At 35.4% G+C, this 24194-nt stretch overlaps 1 protein-coding gene across 1 annotated transcript in view; it reads right to left on the bottom strand.

Annotated features, from left to right (window-relative positions):
- LOC144453135 (protein kinase C-binding protein NELL1-like) overlaps positions 1 to 23374 on the bottom strand; it is a 39864-nt gene extending 16490 nt beyond the window's left edge. Inside the window, exons 1-4 of the mRNA XM_078144414.1 lie at positions 23240 to 23374; positions 8005 to 8170; positions 2639 to 2789; positions 1468 to 1494 (exon numbers count right to left, since the gene is read on the bottom strand). Coding sequence (XP_078000540.1) covers positions 1468 to 1494; positions 2639 to 2789; positions 8005 to 8170; positions 23240 to 23374 — 479 coding nt within the window. The remainder of the gene's footprint in view (positions 1 to 1467; positions 1495 to 2638; positions 2790 to 8004; positions 8171 to 23239) is intronic.
- Between the last annotated feature and the right edge of the window lie 820 nt (positions 23375 to 24194).

Genomic DNA, 24194 nt, shown 5'->3' with positions numbered 1-24194 from the left:
CCCACCCTTTGTTTTTTCCCCATGATCGTTTACACTGCTACTACAAGCATAGACACTTGGCTATAACCTGCCATGAAATTAATGCTGACATGACTTTAACACTAATGATAATCCATAGCCATCTGTTATTACTTATTTTTCAGGGACAGTACTGTATTAAAAAACCACATTAGTACTGCCTATATGAGGGTAGGAGCCAGGAGCATCTGTAGTAGGACACCAGCAAATAAACAAGGCTAATATTGTTAGTAGTTATGAATCCAATGATAAATGTCTACAAAATGAAACGTAACAATGTAGTTAGTACAAAGCCATACATGTAATATTCAGCCTTATAAAGAACTCTGATGTGTGTCATGGAACTCACATATCTGGGCCATGCATAAACTCAAAGCAATAATAAGCCAGAACTAAACAGGTACATCCGTGAATAGTTTCATCAGGTTGGACAATATCTTGAGAAAAATAGTTATATTTCACAACCAAGGTAATTTTTCATACCAGAAAACGTTGACGTTTCGACTACCATCGGCAGCCATCTTCAGAACTGTTTGCCTCGTAGTGGTATCTGAGTACCGTGTGGACTGGTCTACTTTCGCCGATACCACTATGAGGCAAACAGTTCTGAAGATGGCTGCCGATGGTAGTCGAAATGTCAACGTTCTCTGGTATGAAAAATTACCTTGGTTGTGAAATATAACTATTTTTCTCTAAACAGGTACATGTTTTTGTTTAAAATATACAGTGAAAACATTACCTGTATCATCAAGGGAATATGAAGACCTATATACATTTACAACACGTATAAATGCTGTCATGTCAAACTATGATGATCTCATACACAAATACATTTTCAATAGGCAATTGTCACTTTTCTTATTTGACATTAAGTATCTCCTTGTTTAGCATTTTGTAATAATTGCATAATTCCTCTCCATAATGATGGATTCCTTTTTTTGAATGTGAACATAAGATAATGTGTCATTTAACAATCAATGACATTTTTTCAGCATTCTAGATTTTTTTATAATTTAATTCCATTTTCTTTACAGACATTTTTTAAAAAATATAACAGAACAATTATCAGTGTATGAGAGCTGCATGATAGAAAAAGTGTATTCTGCACATCCTTTGAACAGTTTGACACACAGCAAAGATTACACGGTTGTAAAGTAAAATAAACTCTCTTTTTTGGCGACCATCTTGTTTTCACCAGCTAGTACCATATATGGCACATTTGACCTTTGACATTCTGAGGCATTATGGGAAATCCAAGATGGCCACCAAAATCAAATTAAGTCAACAACACTCTTGGTATCTGTAGCTTATATATTAACAACAGCCTCTAAAAAAGCAAATGTTATTGCAAATATGTAATCAGCATTCCACTTTTCTCTGCGATGAGTTCAATGAAATGCTTGCAGACTGTAAATAAATGGGAAGTATGTGTACTCCAGAGTTACTCACTGTGTATCGTTTGATGGTGTTACTTCACTGTTGAGATGAAAACAATGGTACAGCAAGTTTTTAAAAACAACACAACAACAAAAAAACAGTCGACTATGAAACATAAACATGATAATATTTGATGTCTTGCTAAGTTAAACATATGATGAAAGTTACATGTACATGTATGCGTATTGATACCTGACTTGCATGCATCAACCCTCTTTGAATTGAGTTATTTCAAGATGGTCTGCCATTACAAGTACTACTGCTCAGTCACTCAATAATTTGTCATGTTGCTATAGTAACCCTCAATATATGTATCTTGAGTGCAAATCGCTATAAGCTGCCTGCATTAGTTAAATCCACTTTGTATACAATATCCATTTCTTGTTAACAACATTGACAAGGTAGTGTTTTTGCTAAGGTTGGGGACCCGGTAACAAAAAGGGGGAATATGGTAAAACTGACATACATGTAGTTACCACGAATTTGATGAGGAACCCCTTTAAAATGACAGGGGAACTCTGGTAGATTTGACTTTCTTCTTCAATGTAGAATGTTGTAGACAACTAAAACATAATATTGAGTGAGCACAAGCTACTGTATAAGCCACAGTGACAAAATCTAGAAACAACTCATTTACAAATAGGCAATCATAATTGGAGAAAAGAATTGATCATGCAATTTAACAACATTACTTCTATTGTGGAGAACTTACTGTACACAAGCTTATAGACAAATATAAACTGATGCTTATTTTGCAGCTGAGACAGTTATAATAATTAAGAGATGTGGTTTACATCAATCAAATCCAACTATTTTCAGCAAAGGAGGTGATCAACAATGAAGATAAAAATATCACTCTACTATCAGTGACTACACCTCCATGAATCCAATGGAAGAAATCCCTTTTCAATTTACCAACCTGGTGATGCTCAATTCTACGGCTGAGCTAGCCTAGAGTTAACATGCGGCTAGCTCACGCAGGCATTAAAACATAACTTTACCTTCCACTTGAATTGTTAGCTTTTTGCAATTACATTATCAAATAAGGTTACGTTCCACAATAATTTTAAACTGTGTGTCGATCCTTAATTCTTAGCTTGTCCACAGTAAACGTTCCACAGTAATATAATTATTACATGCATATGGAAATAATACAATTTAGTAGATGATTGAAAGGACTTACTTTGATCTTCCCTCAGACATTGAAATAATACTACCAGAGTTTCTGACATCTTGTTTGATTGACGCCATCAAAGTAAACTCATTGTCACTTCTAAGTAGGTTGATTGCCTTCTCAAAGGTGTAGTCTGGTACCTGTAAAAGTCTGTTACCTCCTGAAAAAAAAAGAGAAAAGAAAAATATACATCAAATTCACCCTTATCCATCCTTCCCTTTTTTCCATTCTCACATCGTCATAAACCGTAGCCTCTTTTACAGCACTGTACGTCCACAAATCACGATGTGTCGAAGAAGAAAGATCAACTCTGATTTGCGAGAATGCAATCTCAATCAATGAGCTGTACAAAACCTGAGTCAATTTGGAATTCTATTCAGACATTTAATTCTGTTTGTGAATTATGTGTTTTAGCTTTTTGATACTCTTTCATACATTTAGTATTAATTGAATTTGTCTTATTTCAGGACGTGACTTGGGGGAATTATTATACAAGTTCATTCAAAGTTCACTCAGTCACAACTATAATGATGCATATTGAATGTTTTTTTGAACATACATTGTACATCACTGATCACTACCACTGCTCTGATCGACTTATCTTGGACATCTCCCTAATTTATACAATGTACATATCTGACAGATAGATAATGTTGGCATAGCTGTATGAACCTGCACAATGGCCTAGTAAACTAGATAGCGTGTTCTAAAATCTGCAGTAAAGCATATATCGATCACTGCATACATTAACATTTAAAGCATACACAGTGCCTTTATCTGTTAGAGACATCACATCTACATTTATATCATGTATACATGTATATATGTATGCATGCAGGTAACAGTTGTCTAGAGTTTCATGAATGATGTACACTGTATATTGTCTAATATAACCATGTCTGTGTCTGTCTGAGAAGGCCACAACCTGAATTAACAATGTACTTGTCTGTATACAACACAGGCCAATCTGCGCCACTCACTGTCAGCGTGTTTTGTAGATTCTACTCAGGCCAAAAAAAAAAAGTTGTTTGGTTCTAGTTACCTGACCCCACCTAGTTTTTCATGCCGACCCTAAACCTTTTTTTTTACGAATTCGAGAAAAATAATAATAAAATAGCGAAAATCGTGAAGTCTCGCAAGAAATAGCGGGTGCGGAAACTGACATCAACTTAAAAAGACAATATACAACTATTCTTCCAATCTGAAATGGCTGTACATCTGATAGGAAGAAATAAACAACACAGAGACTATTTGGAAAACAATGGAAAACCTGAACTAGACACTCATACATGAAAAAATATATACATGTATGGTATAATAAAATAAAATAAAATATCTACATACATACCCCATCTATTTTAAAATTAAATGTACTTGGAATTACAAATTTTTTTTTACACCTCAGGAGCAATCTGAATGTCCATGTTCTTATTGGCCTTGTAAAACACATTGTGATCATCATATGGCGACACTTTTCTTGCACAAACACTGTACAAATATACCACCACAGTTACATTACACTTCTTATTCCGTATATTCAACACCAAATACTTCCTTTTGCTCAACTGCCCTTGAAACTGTATATTATTAGTGGGAGTGGTTGAGGAAATTAAATTTTATTCTTGTTGCAAAAATAATAAATACAATTAAAGGGGCCATGTGGATGAAAATTGGCTATTTATCTGGGAATTTTAAATGATAAAACAACTCTAGTACTAAGTTTTTCTAGTTGAATATACAATGTGAAAGAACATGTATCAAGTCCATATTTGTGACTCAAAAATTGTAAAACATTGAAAAATTTGGAAAAAACAACTTTGTTATTGTACATACCTACAATACTAAACTTTTTACACACTTTTTAGTTTTTTTGAAATTTATTGAGTTACAAATATGGACTTGATGTATGTTCTTTAACATTGTATTTAAAGTAGACAAATGTAGTAGAGTTGTTTTATGAATTAAAAATCCAAAATAAATACCCGTTTGTCATCCATCCATATGGTCACTTTAATATCACCAAAACAATGGCATAAATCAGTTACCGAGAGTCAACCTATATTTTCCCCGCTAGTATCGTGTTGTTAAATTTTGTTTTTGAAATATTTGTCTTACTGATGACACTTGCATCTTAACAAATATGCCGCGTATCAAATGATGAAATTCTAAACTTAGAAACTGACACATCAAGTGGAAATATTCATATCCGATTAGTCATATACACTAGAGTATAGTTATCAATTTCATTGTTGAGTGTTAAAACTTTCATTTTTATTGCTTGAGATTTATTGTTTTGCACAATCATTTATCACTGCCGTTTGGTCAATAATATGTGTAGCGCGTTCACTATGCTGTCATCGTTAACGGATCGTACCTCCGAGCCCTCATCTCGGTAAAAATACGCGAGCTAACGAAGTACATGTATCTCGAAACTCGAAACAAACTTTGAGTAGAAAATGCAGAAGTCAGAGAGAGAGAGAGAGAGAGAGAGAGAGAGAGAGAGAGAGAGAGAGAGAGAGAGAGAGAGAGAGAGAGAGAGAGAGAGAGAGTGTGTGTCTGTGTGTGTGTGGGGGGGGGTTCCCTGTGGCCAATGGTGTTTAATAAAGACAAAAAATAATGAATGAAAGGTTAAAACTGTATGGTATGTATATTTGTACATCCCTCATTGATGGTAATATTAAATAGTGCATGATAAACATCCATAATTACTTCTGAAGCAATAAATTCACAGCATAAATTTATCTGATATGTCACTGACTTGTTTTATAGAGGACTTTATCGTCATTTCATCATTCCATACTTTTTTAATCTTAAGAGAAATTGACATCACAACACCAGTAGCTGTACACTGTATGCAATGAAGTTGGGTTACAATTTCATAATCTCTGTGAAAACCAAGATGGTATCTTCCTAGATTTGCATGTGATCAAATCGAATGGTATGTAGCCATTATGTGCCAATAATACAATAAGCTAGGTTTTAGAAGTGTTAATATACATGTATGTATGTATATGTACCTAGTAGAGATCAACATATGGACAGCAGGTGCTGTAAACTAATCTAATAACAGTCAACTGTCTACAGAACTCTAGGGACTGAAAGAATATAATATGAAAGTTTTTGTTAATTAAGTGTAATGAATGAGTAATAAACACAGAGGTGGGCATCTGGTTGGACAACTTCACTTCTCAGAATATTGAGTCAGTCCGTGTATATATGCCTAATAAACGCTGAGGTGGCCATCTGGCTGGTCAAAGTCACTTCTCAGAATATTGGCCATCTGGATGGACAATGTCACTTTTCAGAATATTGGCCGTCTAACGGGACATTGCCACTTCTAAGAATATTGAGTCAGTCCGTGTGTATGCCTAATAAACACTGATGTGGCCATCTGGCTGGTCAATGTCACTTCTCAGAATATTGGCCATCTGGATGGACAACGTCACTTTTCAGAATATTGTCCGTCTAACGGGGACATTGTCACTTCTAAGAATATTCACACAGTGTGTGTGTATGCTTAATAAATGCAGAGGTGGCCATCTGGCTGCACGATGTCACTTCTCAGAATATTGAAGTACATGTGTATGCCTAGGCTAGTCTAGAATCTATATGTGAGTTCGTTTTCTGCAATCTCTCTCCACCGTATAGTCAAATAGCTTTCTTTATAGCTTGACATTCTGTTCTTACTACCAACAGCAGTAGTGTAATGCTATTGGAGCGTTGACATTGATATAAATGTGCTGATGTTATCGCATTCTCACGTCACTGGAGGTCAAGTTTGTCGTAAACTGAATGAAGTAACCAACTACAACCACCATCAGTGTGTGAGAGATTACTAACTGACATGTGCTGTTCATCCTTTCCTCAGCAGGAGATTTGGCTAGAATTTGTTCATTTGACTATACATGGAGAGAGAGATTGTAGAAAACAAGCTGACATGTACGGTTTCTAGACTATTATACCATGCATAAGCTAAAAATATGGAGTATATACTCTGGTCATTCTACGATACGACAATGCGTGTGTATGTCATGATAACGTGTGTCTACATCACTGGTTCTGCTGTGTTTGAAATATGAGTCAAAATGTTCAAAATTGCCAATACTTTCCTCAATTTTTCTTTGGTATTACTGGCGGTGGTATAATTATGTTATTCTCCAATACTTTTATTTCATTCAGCCAGAAAATAATCATGACCTAAGTTGCTAGACTTGTAGTGATAAAGACCCCTTAGGTCACTCATATTTTCCTTGGTTGAACAAAGAAAAATATTGGGGAACAACATCTAAGTATATGCCAAGCCGGATATTGTGGTAAATTACGTCTCATTCTTTTTACAATGCCAAACTTGCCACTTGTGTGATGCGACACGTTTCAAATTCCATATCCTAGATTCATGAATGAAAACTACTTTGATGAACCATGACTGTTCTGTGTTGTGACGACACAAAACATAAAACCACAACTCAGTGAGGATTCATGTGAAGAGTATTTGTGACAGTTACCACACTTTTAATTAACTACCTCGTCAAAGTTTGTGATCCTAATTATCATGCAGTTATGAGATGATTAATTTTGATAGTTATACCCCATGGTACGTTTGTAAGATAGCCTACAGTGTATATATCATATTGTAGATGAATCATACATGTTACACCCTTACATAAACCACATAACACAGACCAAGTACATGAATTAAATATTGTAATAAATAAGTTGAACTAAAAAGCTGACAAAATACTAATATTACAACTCTGTATGAAAACTAAAGAAATCACCAGCAATATCACATGGGGGAGGGGGGGGGGGTTCTGGATATATTTGAGAATAGAGTTATGGAGTAGATTTTTTTCTGTATAACAACTGTGTATGCGTGTGCATGTGTGTGTGCATACAAGTACATATGTATACAAAACATGTACATGCATCATATCAGGATATCTGTATACAATTTACAAATATATAAACTGTGTGTCTTCTCACATTTTTGTTGATGTGTGTGACTCTAAACTGTACAATCAATATATATTGCTATACCTGTAGTGTGTGTCACACTGTGTGTGTGTGTGTGTGTGTGTGTGTGTGTGTGTGTGTGCGCATATAGGAGTGCACATGCATGCATGTGTATACACGTGTGTACACATGATTGTATACAACTTACAAGACATATACATACATATACATACATGTACATATTTGTACATCACATCAGAATATCATTTGTGTACGACTTCTCACATTTTTGTTGATTCTAACTCTGTTGTGTGTGACTTAGTCTCTAAAACATATAATCAAATGTCAACACACGTTTTGCAATGAATGTACATTTGTATTTCTACACTCATTCTGTTTCTGTACAGCCAATCAATGCTTACCTTGCAACAGGAAAGCAGGTGATCTGTCATGTAATCCAGGTACTTGAATGACATCTGCCATTCTATTGGTTAGCGTCAGTGACTCCATGAGGTTGACTTCTAACCTGCTGTCCATGCCATAGCCATAAACTGTAAACAAAGAAGATGATAACGAAGCGTCAAATATCTGTAACAGTTCATAACTAATCAATTTAAAGCTACAATTTTCATTCTAAGAAAACAACAACAAACTAACAACTGAATGTTCTTTTCTGGATTTTCAGAGTGATATACATGTATGCTAACGTAAAATATTCTAAAAGCTTTGGAAACTCAACCACTTATTAAGCTAAACGATATCGGATTAAATGCAGTGTACATGCAATATTGAAAATGTACTTAACACTACAGTATCAGAAGGAAGTGTTTTAGTTAAGGCCTACAAGTAGGTAATACTTGAAGTTTAATACCCAGTCATTTTATGGTACCAGGGGTTCCTCATCAAAAGTAATTTTATTTATGGATAACTATGGCACATTTACATGAGTAGTACAGTTACTGTACTACTAGTAGTATGCTTAGTCTAGTTCCAATACGATGCATTACGATTTAGTACAATCATCTCTACTCACGTATAGGGAAAGTCGTTATTCTACTAGCACAGAAATCTGTGCTACCCTTGATGGGCGAAGGGTAAACAACGCATGTCAGTAGTAATCCATCACAAATTGATGGGCATCTGCAATTGGTTAGTTCCTTTAGACAATTGTTCATTAACCAAACTCCACCTCTCTAGTCTGGAACTAAAATCATGTGAGGATACGATAATATCATCACATTTATATGAAGGCAGTCGGGGGTAGCACAAATTTTTGTGCTAGAATAGTGACTTTCCCTATTATTACTGTACATGTATGTAAGTGAAATCATGTGGGGACGCGATAATGTCATTACATTTATACGAAAGCAGGCAGGGTAGCACAGATTTTTGTGCTAGAATAGTGACTTTCCCTATATGTGAGTGGAGATGATTGTAGTAAGGAACTAGGCTATAAGTTATATGTATTTATGTAAGCAGCATGTCTCCCTACATATGTGGTAAGCTACAGGAAACGGTAACTGAGTTATAAATGTCAACTTAATTGGAGACACACTTCTGGTGCCAATATATGGAATGTGTTGGTCTGGCGGAAGACTCTGTTTTGACTTAACTCTTTCACCACCATTGGCCTCATGGGATTGCTTGTGCTCCACCAGCCCCCTCACTAACATAAAGTGAGAGTGAGTGGTATGCAATCAAATTGATACAAAAATCCTTAGAATTGCCCAATCTTTGAAAATTAGGTATCATTTTACTGGAAAATAAATTGTCTATATCATACTTACAAATAATCAGATTCAAATATCACATTCACAACTGAAATTTGGGTTAAAATAAGAAAATATTGGTAAAAAAACCCTGTGTTGTTTATTTATTGACATGTCACAAATAAACAAAACATTTATATAACAAACTAAATTCAAAATACCAACATTCATGTTTCTACAAAATTATGTATACTGGTTAAATGGTCAAAATCGGCGAAAATTTGGCAGAAAATGTTATTTTCAGTCGTATTACATTTGAACGGAAAAAAATAACGGCTCTCTAATCTGATTACAACGCAATTAGTCGGTCCCGCACCGACAATGAAAGGGACAAAAATACCTGAAGTCGTTGCACCAATACCTTCAGAAAAATTAGTTTGTGTAATTATATATCATTATTTGACAGAACAACAAAAAATTATCACCAAATTTATGCTCAAAATCAGTAAAAATGCCCACAAGTTGGTAGTATACGAGTCCAAATCGGGACGCCAAAGTGGCGCTTTTTGCCAACATGCTGTACCCACAAAACCAAATATGCAGTCGGGACTTTGAAGTTACGTTGCGATAATCTGATCCTTCCATTTCCTGCATTGAGTTCACTCAGTCATCTCCTTGTATAAAACATCGTATTCATAGTCAAAATTGAGTGGAATTTTCTACGAACAGCACCGTTATTTACATTGTAAGTTACGTTAGGGGAGACAGATTTTGCTTCGGCAATGTTGAAATTTGAATTTTACGTTGAAAAACGCACATAAAAAATCCGATTCGTAAAATCGCCCGTATCGTGCATAAATTTCCCTCCACTGACCTGTACACGCTGAGCAAGTACAAATACAAGTCATTACTGAGATGTAACAAAAGAAATAAAACCAAAATAATCCATTTTATAGCCAAAAATTACAACCAAGACGTTAGTATGGGAGTCGGTACCTGTCACAAGATTGCGTAAATTTGCCGACATTCAAAAATTCAACCGTAAACTGCCACCGGCAGCTCATACGGACTTAGCGGGAATTTGATGCTTACACACAAGTACAATGTGTTCCCACAGCTAAATACTTGTATTCAATGATGTATTTCGAGTCAAATTCAGTCGAAATATTCAAAGACAGTGACATAATTTATATCGTAGACCATGTTATGAGAGCCGTTAATTATATCCGCCATGTTTAAATTCGATCTTGTGGGCGAAAAACGCACGTAAAATTACGATCGCTCGTCATTTGGATCGTAGCTCTCGATACCGTTCACTATCATACATTCAAAATGGCAGGCAATATAAACAAGGCTAATACGCATGTGTGGAACTAGTTATGGCAGCAAATTTTGCAGCAATTGCTGCCTTTGAACGGTTTTACGGCAAGATAGGTGAATGAACTTTGGCGTCCCGGTATACCGGGTACTGGTGGGCGCCCTAGCGCGTCCCGGTATACCGGGTACTGGTGGTGAAAGGGTTAAAAGTAACTAATATGTACATGTCTATCAATTTAAAAATAAAATAGCATGTCACCATAACAAACCAATCAACCACAAAACACAACAACAAGGACACAGAACAAGTGAATAATCTTATCTAATCCATACAGCTCCACTGATAAGATAACTGGATTGAATTTTATACTGTACTATAATAGGCCACCAGCATTTACATACAACAAATTCAGAAAACAAAAAGTATAGAATGGATTGCCGTCATTCTTAAAACTTAGTCACTGAAACCCTTTCTTGAAGGCCAGGGTTTCAATCCCAGGTTCTCACATAATTAGTGTGCCGGCAGTGAAAAACTAGGTTGGGTAGGGTAACCATTCATTTTAGGCCTAATACAGAATGGGTGGGTCAAAAAAAATAGCTGGGGATATACATTTGTACTTCCTTGTTTAGGTCATCAAACCACTGTACACTTATTGTTTTCTGAATTTCTTGTAATATAAGTTGTATGTAACGGCCAGCAGATATGAGATTACTGGAGTGGGTGGCAATGGCATATCTGTTACGTGATATACATGTACATGTCCACGTAATTACTCTGTGATAAAGAGAGTATGATCAAGATAGTCCCCTCCCCTTCCCCCCACCCCGCAAAAAAAATGTACTCTACCAAATCATAGAGACCATCAAAAAAGCAACCGTATGATTCAACCAACATCTATTCAATGTCTCTATTACATGTCCCATATCAACATGTCACAAAAATTAAGTGTGTGTCTATCTTAAGTAAACCGAAGCCTAGCTTGCCAGAGTAGTACTATCAACCCTACTGTAATACTATTAAAACAAAGTCCACTCAAAACAATTAAGTTTTACAAGTTTTAGTTTGTGGCTATTTTAGTAAACCAAAGCCTAGCTTGCCAGAGTTGTACTATCAACCCTACTGTAATACTATTAAAACAAAGTCCACTCAAAACAATTAAGTTTTACAAGTTTTACATGTAGTTTGTGGCTAGCTTAGTAAACCGAAGCCTAGCTTGCCAGAGTAGTACATATACTTAAACTTTCACCATGATAGACTAGTGATGATATCTACTGTATAAGTACAAGCTAAAAAAGTAAGGACACAGAAAGCTTACATGTAACTTCAATTTGAAAGTGAAAGCTGACACCGTACAAGACTGTCAAATGTCTTAAGTCATTTAAGTTACCATACGTTATCAGTTGTAAGACTCTCAGATGAGTATTCATGCATTAGTCATCAGACTGTTACAACAAGTGTCATCTAGAGGTCAATAGATCAGTATGGTCTCATCTTTATCTTATCACATTGACTATGTGAATCATCACTTGTTGTTCAGTATTTATCATGTATAACTCACAAAGCAATAAACACAGTTGGGGTAGGGAGACTTAGTAAAACTTATCACTTGATGTACATTTACATGTACATGTATCATGTATAACTCACAAAGCAATAAACACAGTTGGGGGTAGGGAGACTTAGTAAAACTTATCACTTGATGTACATTATTTGTATAACTCACAAAGCCAATAAACACAGTTGGGGTTAGGGAGACTTAGTAAAACTTACATGTATCACTTGATGTACATTTATGTATAACTCACAAAGCAATAAACACAGTTGGGGGTAGGGAGACTTAGTAAAACTTATCACTTGATGTGCATTATTTGTATAACTCACAAAGCAATAAACACAGTTGGGGTTAGGGAGACTTAGTAAAACTTATCACTTGATGTACATTTGTATAACTCACAAAGCAATAAACACAGTTTGGGGTAGGGAGACTTAGTAAAACTGATCAATTGATGTACATTATTTGTATAACCATAGACCCTCCACCCACAGTTGGCAGTAGGGAGACTTAGTAAAACTTATCACTTGATGTACATTTAGATTTATCATGTATAACTCACATTTAGCCAATACACAAATAGAATGTACTGCATACATGTACAAATTCATCCAATCCTATTAGCAAGATTTTGTTGCAAGAAAGCAGTGTGGAACAAACTACTTTTGATGGCCTTGTGATAACCCTACCTCTCATGGTAAAACTGGAAATTAAATACAAATGTTCTGTCACTGAATTACGTACACGCTGTTGTCATTTCTTGCTAAACGCTATAGTAGCCATGTATGTGACATCTACATGTAAGTGCTAGCTTCATATTGGCCATAGTAAATGTACATGTAACTGAAGAATATTTCTGTACAGTTACTGTAGCTTTTTATTTTATTTTTTGACATATTCATTTTGACGTATGAGAATGAGCTTACATGTATGATGTACACTAAAAGTGACAGTGGCAATAATTACAATAACAGTGTAGTGCTATTTGTGGTATCGAATCATCTCTTCACCCCAAAAAGAGACATTTTGAGATTTGATGCCACAGATACATGTACTACTATGATGTAGTGCTAGATACAATGATGCTACATAGGATAAAGCTATGGTGTATCATTGCAATGTTTCATGGAAAATGTAATTGCCATTGAGATAACACTACACTGGTATCAAGAGTGAAGTAATGTACATCTGTATTGCTACATGTACATTGTATATCAGCTAGACACATGTATTACATTGTACCTACATCATACATGTACATTTGTACATACATGTATATGAACAAGTACATTTCTCCATAGTGGGAGGTACTGTATTGATAATCATATCCTGGTTTTGACAGCGTGAGGATAATTAACCTATAACAACTGTATCATTGGAATGTTTCATGGAAAGGTAATGGCAGGAAATAACATCAGGGATGAAGAAATATATATCCGTATTGCCACATCAGTTTAATAACAGACACATAACAGTACTATAGTAGTAATAATAATGTTGGCTTTTCCTATAGGGCATCCCCATGATTCTGTGCTCAAACCACTTCATAATCATTACCAGCAGTATGAACCTAAAAAGGCACAGTAGCCTTTCAACTCCCCAGGGAGTATATACATGTACACGTATACACCACCAACAATGTATGTGTATGAACAAGCTGTTCTCTTGTAAACTCCATGATATAATGGAGATGTTGATATCCTGTTTGATAGCTTGGGATATAGCCTTGTTACTGGAAAATCAGTTATAACATTGCATCATTGGAATGTTTCATAGAAACGTAATTGGCACTGAGACAGATATGTGTATACAATGTATAATCTAACTACACGTTGTACAGGCTGCAGTACGATCTTAAACTTGAGGATTTCATGGAAATGTACGGTATCAGCTACCACGTTCAGGTACCAAAATGCAAATAAGGTAATATATTATACGCTGATGTCACAACATCCTGTTTTATGATGTATATAGCTCTATTACTGGAAAATCAGCTATACACGTATACATATACATTGATTGTCTGTAATTGATTAATCACACCGTCAAGTGATGACATACATGTATCCTGTGTCAATGCTGTGTTACCATAGGAACTACATGTACCAAGTTAATCAGGCCAAACCTGTAATACATTTGCATCTATGATTCTGTGAAATGTCAACAGCCTTGTTACTGGAAAATCATGACATTGATTAATAGATTGTACATTGTACCACCATGTGAATCAACCAATACATGTATCAGTGTACATCATGTGTTCCTGGACCAGGAACATGTACCAAGTTCTAATGCCAAACCTACAACACATGTGAGTCATGATGGGTGAATGGCTAGCGTGACCGGCTTGGAATCTACAGGTTGCAGGTTCGAGCCCCGTCGCTGCCTGCTGTTTGTTTCTGAGTGGCTAAAGTCCTTGGGCAAGATTTGAACCACGACTGTGCCTCAGTCAACCCAGCTGTATAACTGGGGACCTGGTAGGATGTAGGTTGCAATGTGAAGGCTTTAATCCTATGCGCTTAAATGGCTGCAATGGATTGTATGCTCCCCGGGGAGTTGAGGAAGACTAAAGGGCCGTTGTGCCATTCTGATCCGAGCCAGGGGTAATAATTGTAAAGCGCTTTGAGCACGGAGTGGGAAAGCGCTATATAAGAAACCAACATTACATTATTATTATGTACATTTGCATCTAGGATTCTGTGAAATACTGACAACCTTGTACATTTTTCTGTAACTGGAAAAATCAGCTATTGGTTGTTTTTTAATTGATCAATGCGATGACATAAACCTATCTCAATGTACACATGATCATGTATGCTGTATTACTGGTACTTCTACCACAGTTCCAAGTAAAGTTAAACCTACATTTTAGTGGAAGGCAGCTGTTGGTATGATTTCTATATATGCATGTATTTTGTATGACACATACATGCACTTAAATGTATGCAGTCAGAATAAATTCCCTAGAGTTAAGTAAGATACAGTTCAATTCAAGTCAAACACTTTATTGTCTGCACAAAAACACAGACTGAAATAATTCGCTCACCAACAATTAAATAAATGATTGCACAAACATAGTTTTATCACTGTATCATCCTAAGATTTCTCCCACATGTATAGAATAGCCTGTTTTCAGCACTGACATACATGTTTATACTCAAATACACTGTAGGTCTTTAAAAAAATGTGCATCTTCAGCTTGTCCTGATTCCCATTTCAAGTCCTTATTACATGTATGGTTGGAAAATATCTGTACCAATATTAAATCTGACTTGTCCCAGTGGGGAGTTTATTTAAATGAAGTCATTATGTAAATGAACACTGCATTATGTAAATGAACATGCACTACTATGTTGAACTTTAACCTAGTCTGAATGCCAATGTGGTATCGAAAAGCGAGATTTTAAGATCCAATGAAAGACAGCACTAGACTAGCTGAATACAAGAGTCATCACTTAAAAACACAATGCAATGTGTAATTAACATGTAATTTACACATACATGTAATTATGTAAATCTGAAAAGGGTAGTTGTTGATATAAGGACTTTTACAGGTATATATACACTGTATACAAATGTAGTTGTAAGAGGTTTGACAGTAACATATCAGCGCTGAAAACTGGCTGACAATAGAATGACAACCAGTTGAGACTAGTTGAACATTGCAGAATCAATCATCAAACCAATAAACAGGCTATCAAAGGTCATCTAAGCAAAACACTGCAGAAGTATTATGATAAAGAAGTACAAAGTCAATGACCAAGTAATCTGATTCCATAGATAACATGTCAAAGGTCAGAGGTCATTTTAATTACTTGACATTTAATTAGAACTGTATCAACTTGACAGTAACTGATCTCACTCAGCACTACTGTAGCTGTCACTTACTTTAAGTATAACATGACGTTCAAATTCATACAATATCCTGCATAGCATGTACTGTACATCTACACACTATGCACTACTTGAGTGTGCATATAAATTGTTATCTATGGCTTCTCTAGTCTAGTGTTACTGTTAGTCATGGCACTGAATCTCAAGATCTCTCTTTTTGATACCATGTGAAGCATCTACACTGGGGCTTCTCCTATCAAACCCATCTTAATTTCCTCTCATTATCCACATTTTCTTTATTTTTTGGTATGTTAATACAACATCTTTAACTAATTTTCTTTTCTAGGTAAAGTATCAATATCAGTTACAAGTATAAAAACAAAAATAATTAGAAGGAAGTGGTGGAATACAGATTAGATCTTTCAGGAAGACTGTTTATATCTGTTCACCACTGACATTAATCTACACAGCAATACTATTAGGGATGTGGTTAGGATTACTTTCCATTGTGGCCATGAACTTGTTACTACAAAAAGTACAAAACAAACTACATGACTAGCATCTGTTATGAACTTAGCTGCATACATCCTTCTGGCCTAGTCTAGTTCCTATACAACACTTTATGATTACTACAATCATCTTCCCTGATGGGTAGGGAAAGTCGTTTTCCTAGCAAAAAAAATCTGTGCTACCCCTGCTGGACAAAGGGTAAAAGAGTTATGTCAGTAAAATCCATCACAAATTGATAGGCAGTTGTAATTGGTTAGTTCCTTTAGACAATTACTCATTCAAAGAATTTCATCTCTTCAGTCTGAAAGTGAAACTAAAATCACAAGGGGACATGACGTCATCACGTTTATATGAATGCAGTCAGGGGTAGCACAGACTTTTGTGCTGGAATAATGATGATCATAGTAATCGTAAAGTTAGACTGTCGACAGTCGCTCGCGCCTTTTTTTCCTACGTTTTATCTAAACTCCGATCCGGCGCAACACTAGTCTAATCGCAAACTGATATCGAGGGCCGAAGATATCGATTATACTAGTGTTGCGCCAGATCGGAGTTTAGATAAAACGTAGGAAAAAAAGGCGCGAGTGACTGTCGACAGTCTATCGTAAAGTGTCATAATATGAATTACACTACCTCAGGCCTGCCAGTGACATGCATGTACAATTACTTCTGAATTGCATATCAATTCCCAAAACAACCCTACAGCACAGATTTAATTACCTCAAGTTCATATCTCGCTGAAAAGGTTAAGATGCACTTTTGTTGACCTGTGTTTTCTATTCAATATTCCATAACAACTACAAGGCCAGTACACTATGTGTTACATATTTTATCTTATAACTCTGCAATGTAATGTATCATTCTCTGAAATTCAGTGAAGACTTTGAATTACATTGACAATACAACACCAAAACACAGTACAGTATCTCTCTGCAACTCGATCACTTACTACATGTATAATAGCCAACACTAAATGAGAGGATAAAACATCCCTACAACAAATTATAATACATGCAAATTATACAAGCCAATTCTCTGGAACTCACAAATATAATGTAAACTCAACAATTTACAGCTGAAGTCTGAACACTTTGAATTCTCACTACCTGTAATAGCATTTTAACTCATACTAGAGGGTCAAAATAGAACAAGAAGGTTGACTTATTCTCAGTACCTGCAATAGCATTTTATCTCATGCTAGAGGATCAAATTAGCACAAGAAGGTTGACTTATTCTCAGTACCTGCAATAGCATTTTAACTCATACTAGAGGGTCAAATTAGCACAAGAAGGTTGACTTATTCTCAGTACTTGCAATAGCATTTTACATCATACTAAGAGATCGAAATAGAACAAGAAGCTCAACTTATTTTCATGCATGCCTATAGTAATGCATGAGAAGAGCGTGGAGTAGAAGTTATGGTATTGAACAAGAAATTTAAAAGTTGGTATTTTTATGATGTACATAGGCAGTAATTCTATTTCAGGTACATATCTATTGCACGGACAAAACAACACTACATCCCACATCACGTCAGTACATGTACATAATATATTTTATATCTTTACATCTCAAATCCATCTGGTGCATCACTTGGTCTCATCCAAATTATCCCTTTTATACATGCCTTTGCTTTCAATTCTCTCTTTTCATGTTTTATGTCCCCATGGAAAACCTATAGAGGCATCAACAGCTGTTCTACTAACACCTCAGCACTCCCTTATCAAAAGCTGTTCTATGTATACCTCAGTACTCCCTCTTCTACCAATGACTGTCTATTCAGACACATGGGAATAAAGTACATAATATCTTTAATCTGTCCTATAAACTCATAAATAATTTATCCAGAATATTTCAGCTAAATCACCAACACCTCTATACAATATAAAAAAAACCACTGACAAAAATGTAGGTACTTTTTAAAATTAAAAGCCCACTTAGATACATTTTTTTTTTTAAATTAAAAGCTCACTTAGGTACATTAAAAAAATAAAAAGCCCACTTAGGTACATTTTTCTCATAAGAAGCCCGCTTAGGTACATTTAAAAATAAAAAGGCCCACTAAGGTTCATCATTGAATTATATACATGTCATGTACAATAGCAGCTGAAATAAACTGAGTGATTTAGCCAAAATACACGAGGCAAATTATTTACCAACTGAGTTACGAACTATCACAAAATTCATTTCTCAATATTTTTAACTGTATCATAAAACTTGGACACTGAACAATGACACAAAAGTATAAGTGATTCATGCGAAAAGTACGTAGAAACTAAACATTCAGAATGATCTGTACAGTGTACATGTAACTATAAATCTCTGGAATGTTTTATTCTTAAATATATCTTAACTTCATTTCTCATGTTTTTTAACTGTGCACGGAAACTTTAACACAAACACGACACTAAAAATATCTTAATGAATCACATAAAAAGTACGTACACACTGAAAATGTACTGACTTGGTAACTAAATCTTTATCTACAATGTGGACTGTAGTACTTTGTATTTCAACATTAATTTATTTTTTGCTTTCTTTGCTGGTGGCCCTTTTCCTGTTGGAATAAAATTACAGTCAAAATATCTTTATTACCATGTATGACTTCCTATGAATCTTCACTTAGATACAGATAACAACTATTAAATTTCTATATTTCTGTTTACTTGGACTATACATGTAGATGTGTATATATCATATATGTAAAATATTATGTATAGTAACCGTACTACATGTAAGTACTGGTACATGTACATGTAGATTAATGTAGTTCCTACATGTATATGACATGTTATCAGGCAAAAAAAAAAGAATTGTTTTCTGGTCAGCATGTGCATCACTTAAATACTCCCACGTCGGTTCTTCTTCAAATCATGGCATATATGAAAACTTATGCAAGCTTATCGGATCCCCCATTCCCTTTTACCCCCACCTCCCACCCTCCATTTTTACCATAGTTCCCCAACCACAATTATGGTAGATAGAAATCTACATGGCATGTAACCTACATTTTATAATAACATGTGCTTACCAAGGATACACATATGTATTCACTTCATTTACCTGGACCACTCCTAAAACAAACTAACAGTAACCCACCCTTCTCTATTACACATCACTAAGTCATAAAATTGGGATATTGTCAAGACACCACTTGACACAGGTAATAATAATAATTACAAAGGTGAAACATCACACAACTTCCTGATGGCATGCCAAACCCAATACATCATGGTGATACGGCCCAATGAATTCGATGACATGGCCCAATTTAGCAATTTTATTGCAATTTGTATAAGTGGGGAGTGTATCACTGTATGCAAATAATTTCCTTTCAGGCTTGGCAGGAAACATGAGGTGTACTCAATGCAGGTACTGGCAGGTACAAATCAATATAAACATTGGGGAAGGTACATGTGTACAATATGACCTGGATAAAAGTGGAATATTAAGAGTGTTGACTAAATTTAAGAACTTTATATTAGGTACACTCATTGACTGGCAGGTACACTCCCATCAAGCACTGGCAGGTAGTGAATTGGCTAAAACTGAAGTAGAAGGAGTGGTCACTTGTAAACTTTACATCAGGTACACTCGATACAAATACTGGTAGAGATTGCAATCACTAGTTAGCGAGTACAATCTACATTATATATCAATGACCTACATGTAGCTAAAACTGTACTAGTAGTAGGAATGGTAACTTTGTAAACTTTAACATCTGCCCAAGTCTATCTATCTATCTATCTATCTATCTATCTATCTATCTATCTATCTATCTATCTATCTATCTATCTATCTACCTACCTACATGTACCTACCTACATCTATCTATCTATCTATCTATAAATCTATATATCTATCTACATGTATCTATAAATCTATCTATCTATCGATCTATATATCCATCCATCCACCCACCCATCCATCCATCCATCCTTCCGCCCATAATTCCATCCATTCATCTTTCTAGTACTGTACATCTATCCATCTATCCATACAGTACATCATGTACATGTATCTACATTGTATTATTTGTAGTCCCATCCCATACAAGTTGTTCACAATACAGTATTTCTCCATTGATGTCTGTCCTGAATAACTTTTTCAAGTTCAGCAATAGTTATCCCGATGTTACCTAGACTTGTCAAAAATACTCAATAATGTCCTTTTCAGTAACTCAGGTCATCCAATGTCTCCACAACACAATGCACAATGTAGACTGACTCATTAACCATAAAACGGCCTTCAGAAATACAATCATACACACAGCTTAGAAGTTTAAACTTACAAGGACACTGTAAGTTTATACATGTGTAATAAAAAACTGAACTCCTTCTGAGGGGGCGATTCAGGATAACGCTTACAGTTAGAACTTACAAGCTTAGGCCACAGTAGGCTGCATTTATGTGTGTAACAAAAGTACTGATCTCCTTGTAAGGGGGCGATTGAGGACAATGCTACATTTGTGTAGCTTACAAGTGAGAACTTACAAGGCCATAGTAGTATCTATAAGTACAATAAAAGAACTGATCTCCTTCTGAGGGGGTGATTCAGGACAAACCTGAGAAGCTAAAACTTATAAGTTTAAAGCCACAATAGCATTTATACATGTATAATAAAATACTGACCTCCTTCTTAGAGGACTATTCAGGACAAAACTAGCTTACAAGTTATAACTTACAAGGCCACAGTACTATCTATCTATACGTGTAATAAAAGAACTGATCTTCTGAGGGGGCTATTCAAGACAACCTTCAGACACAAGGCCACAGTAGTATTTATATGTGTATTAAAAAAAATTGACCTCCTTCTGAGGGGGCGACTCAGGACATGATTATCATCACTTTAACCGGAAATGTTAGTGATTGATGATTGATACATGATCTAACAAAATGTACGCATCACCGGACCACCGGAATGGGTCTAGCTATGCCAACAATTTAGCAACAGGCAATTCAAAGTATTCTAATGGTACAGCTATAAATCCATATCAAGAATGCAATTTTGTTTTCTCTGTGACTTTTAAGGACACGACCTCTGAAATTATTTGTATGTCATTTGAATAAAGATATATATATCACAGAAAAAGCAATTGATTAGAAACGATTTTCATACATTTCAAAGTTATTGTAATTTTCAGGTGTTTACATCTCTTATGTTAATAGTTATTTTTCCAGGAACATTTTGTAGTACTGTACTCACTGAGGAGATTGTGCAGCATTGACAGTGGAAACATAAAATTGATGTCAGGCATTCAGAATTTTCCACATCTCAGATCAGACCATTTCCAGAAGTTTTTAAGAATAATTGACATGATTTTCCAAAACTTTCAAGGGCAGATAAATGATATACTCCATGTACATGATTGTGGTATGTACCCAATTCACACCTTCTAAATCCCTCTTTGTCTTACACTATCTATTACTGATAATGCAGCAGCAAGGAGTTGGTTATTACCTGTTGCACCATAGACCCTACACAAAACAGGTTTTAGTGTTGCCTGCACAAACTTTAAAACTTTTCAATATCAACGTCAGTAGAGGATTGCTAAACCCTTACTTACATGTCAAATACTCAACATTTTGACAGCTAAAGGGTATAATCTTTGATCAGTACTAGTATAAGAATCATAATAAGGCCTACAACAATTGTTTGCTTCCGGTTACCCGACCCCACCCAGACCCTAACCTTTTTTGTACGTACATGTATTAGAGAAAAAATAATAAAATCACAAAAATTGTGAAGTTTTGCAAGAAATAGTGAATGCGGAAGCTGACATCAACTTGAAAAGACAATATAAAACTGTTCTTCCAATCTGTAATGGCTGTACATCTGATGACAAGAAACCAATAACACAGAGACCATGTGGAAAACAACGGACAACAACGAGACATTCAGATACATGTAATGATGTATGTAAAAAAAATAAAAAATCTACCTACTCTACCTATTCTAAAATTGAGCATAATCAGAACCACACGATTTTTTTTGTCAGGCCTAACGCCATTTAAAACCAATATGGCATGTAAGTGACACACAGACATTTATTCTAGTGACAAACACTGTAATAAAATCTAGCATTCCCTTATCCCCTTACGATGGGGTGACTCACAAGAAAACCAATTCTTTATCATTTTGCTGAACAACAAATCTTATGCTGGAGTGACTCACAAGAAAATCCATTCTGTATCATTTTGTCGCACACCAAAAAAATGTTCTCTTTGTTATTGGGCCCACACATACAGCCCTGGGTGATACCCATTTCCTATACATATGTATAATGGAATGTCAGATTTCTGTATATGAACTTATTGGGAACTCTGTACTCATAAGATTATAACTGAAATCATGTCTGTAGATAATTTATATTTATGTCGGTAACTCTGAACTTTACATTGTATTAGAAACTGGCACTTTGTAAATTGAGATTGATTGGCTGATTGATTGGCTGATTGAGTGTGCAAGTGAGTAAGTGTGCAAGTGAGTGAGTGAGTGAGTGAGTGAGTGAGTGAGTGAGTGATTGACTGTTTGTTTGATTGATTGATTGATTGATTGGTTGGTTGGTTGGTTGGTTGGTTGGTTGGTTGATTGATTGATTGATTGATTGATTGATTGATTGGTTGATTGATCAAGAAAAAAATATTGGTTTACCAATCGTGGGTGATATTTCTAGGAGTCAACTAGACTTGCTCAATAAATTTGTTCTAATTTTCAAGTGAGATCCTAAGTACCAAGAAGTTACAGAATCCAGAGTTCTGTTGAACATTGAAAGACTTGAAGTCTCTTAGAATGGGCACAGTTCCAGGCCATACCAAGTATGAACTATAGTGATCTTCAGTGAACATGGTATGTTGGTACACTGACATGTGGAAAGTATATAATTTCTTTTTGGCCAAGTGTACACTCAGCTGCACCACCTTTGTAACCACTCACTACTCTACTAGAGTGCAGATTACATTGACGGAAGCAATGCCTGGATCTTTCAGGCTAGCATGTACCCTATACAACTATAGACAGTGGAGGAGACACTTATGACATTAATATTCATACACTACTCCTTGAATCTTATTGGTTATTTACTTTGCTGCCATGAATATTCATCAGCTACTTTACAATCTTATTGGTTATTTACTTTGATAATATGAATATTCATAAACCACTCCTTGAATCTCATTGGTTATTTACTTTGCTTAAGTTATATTAATATTCATAAACTACTCTAAAATCTTACTGGAAACAAGTTACCCCATTGTTTTAATCACTTCCTTGGCTTAGAGTGGAGCCATACCTTAGGATTAAATAAAATTATTTTTTATTCTAGATCAACTTTGTCTATAACTCTGCCAGAACTTTTTCACACCTAAATGTTAATTGCAATGAATGAAACAAAGTCTGTGGTGTAAGAAAGGACATGTCCATGCTTTCCTATCACAGCCAGCACTCACAAGAGAAGACTTACTGTGATGATGGTTACCACATCAAAATACAACCAGACACCCAGCAGTGCACTGTATATTATATCCTACAATAGAACTTAGAAGTAAATCGTAATCAACATCTCTGTAGTAAATACAGAATCTGTAATCATTGAAGGCGTGAAAGTTTTCAAAATTTGGTTAGAAGTGCGCAAATTAAGTTCAATAACTGCACTGCTGTCAGACCCCCTCCCCCTAAACGAACGAGTTC

This window comes from Glandiceps talaboti, chromosome 23, assembly GCF_964340395.1.
Source record: "Glandiceps talaboti chromosome 23, keGlaTala1.1, whole genome shotgun sequence".
NCBI classification, from domain to species: Eukaryota; Metazoa; Hemichordata; class Enteropneusta; family Spengelidae; genus Glandiceps; species Glandiceps talaboti.
The sequence above is the reverse complement of the archived record's forward strand: the minus strand, read 5'-3'. Positions and strand labels throughout refer to the sequence as shown.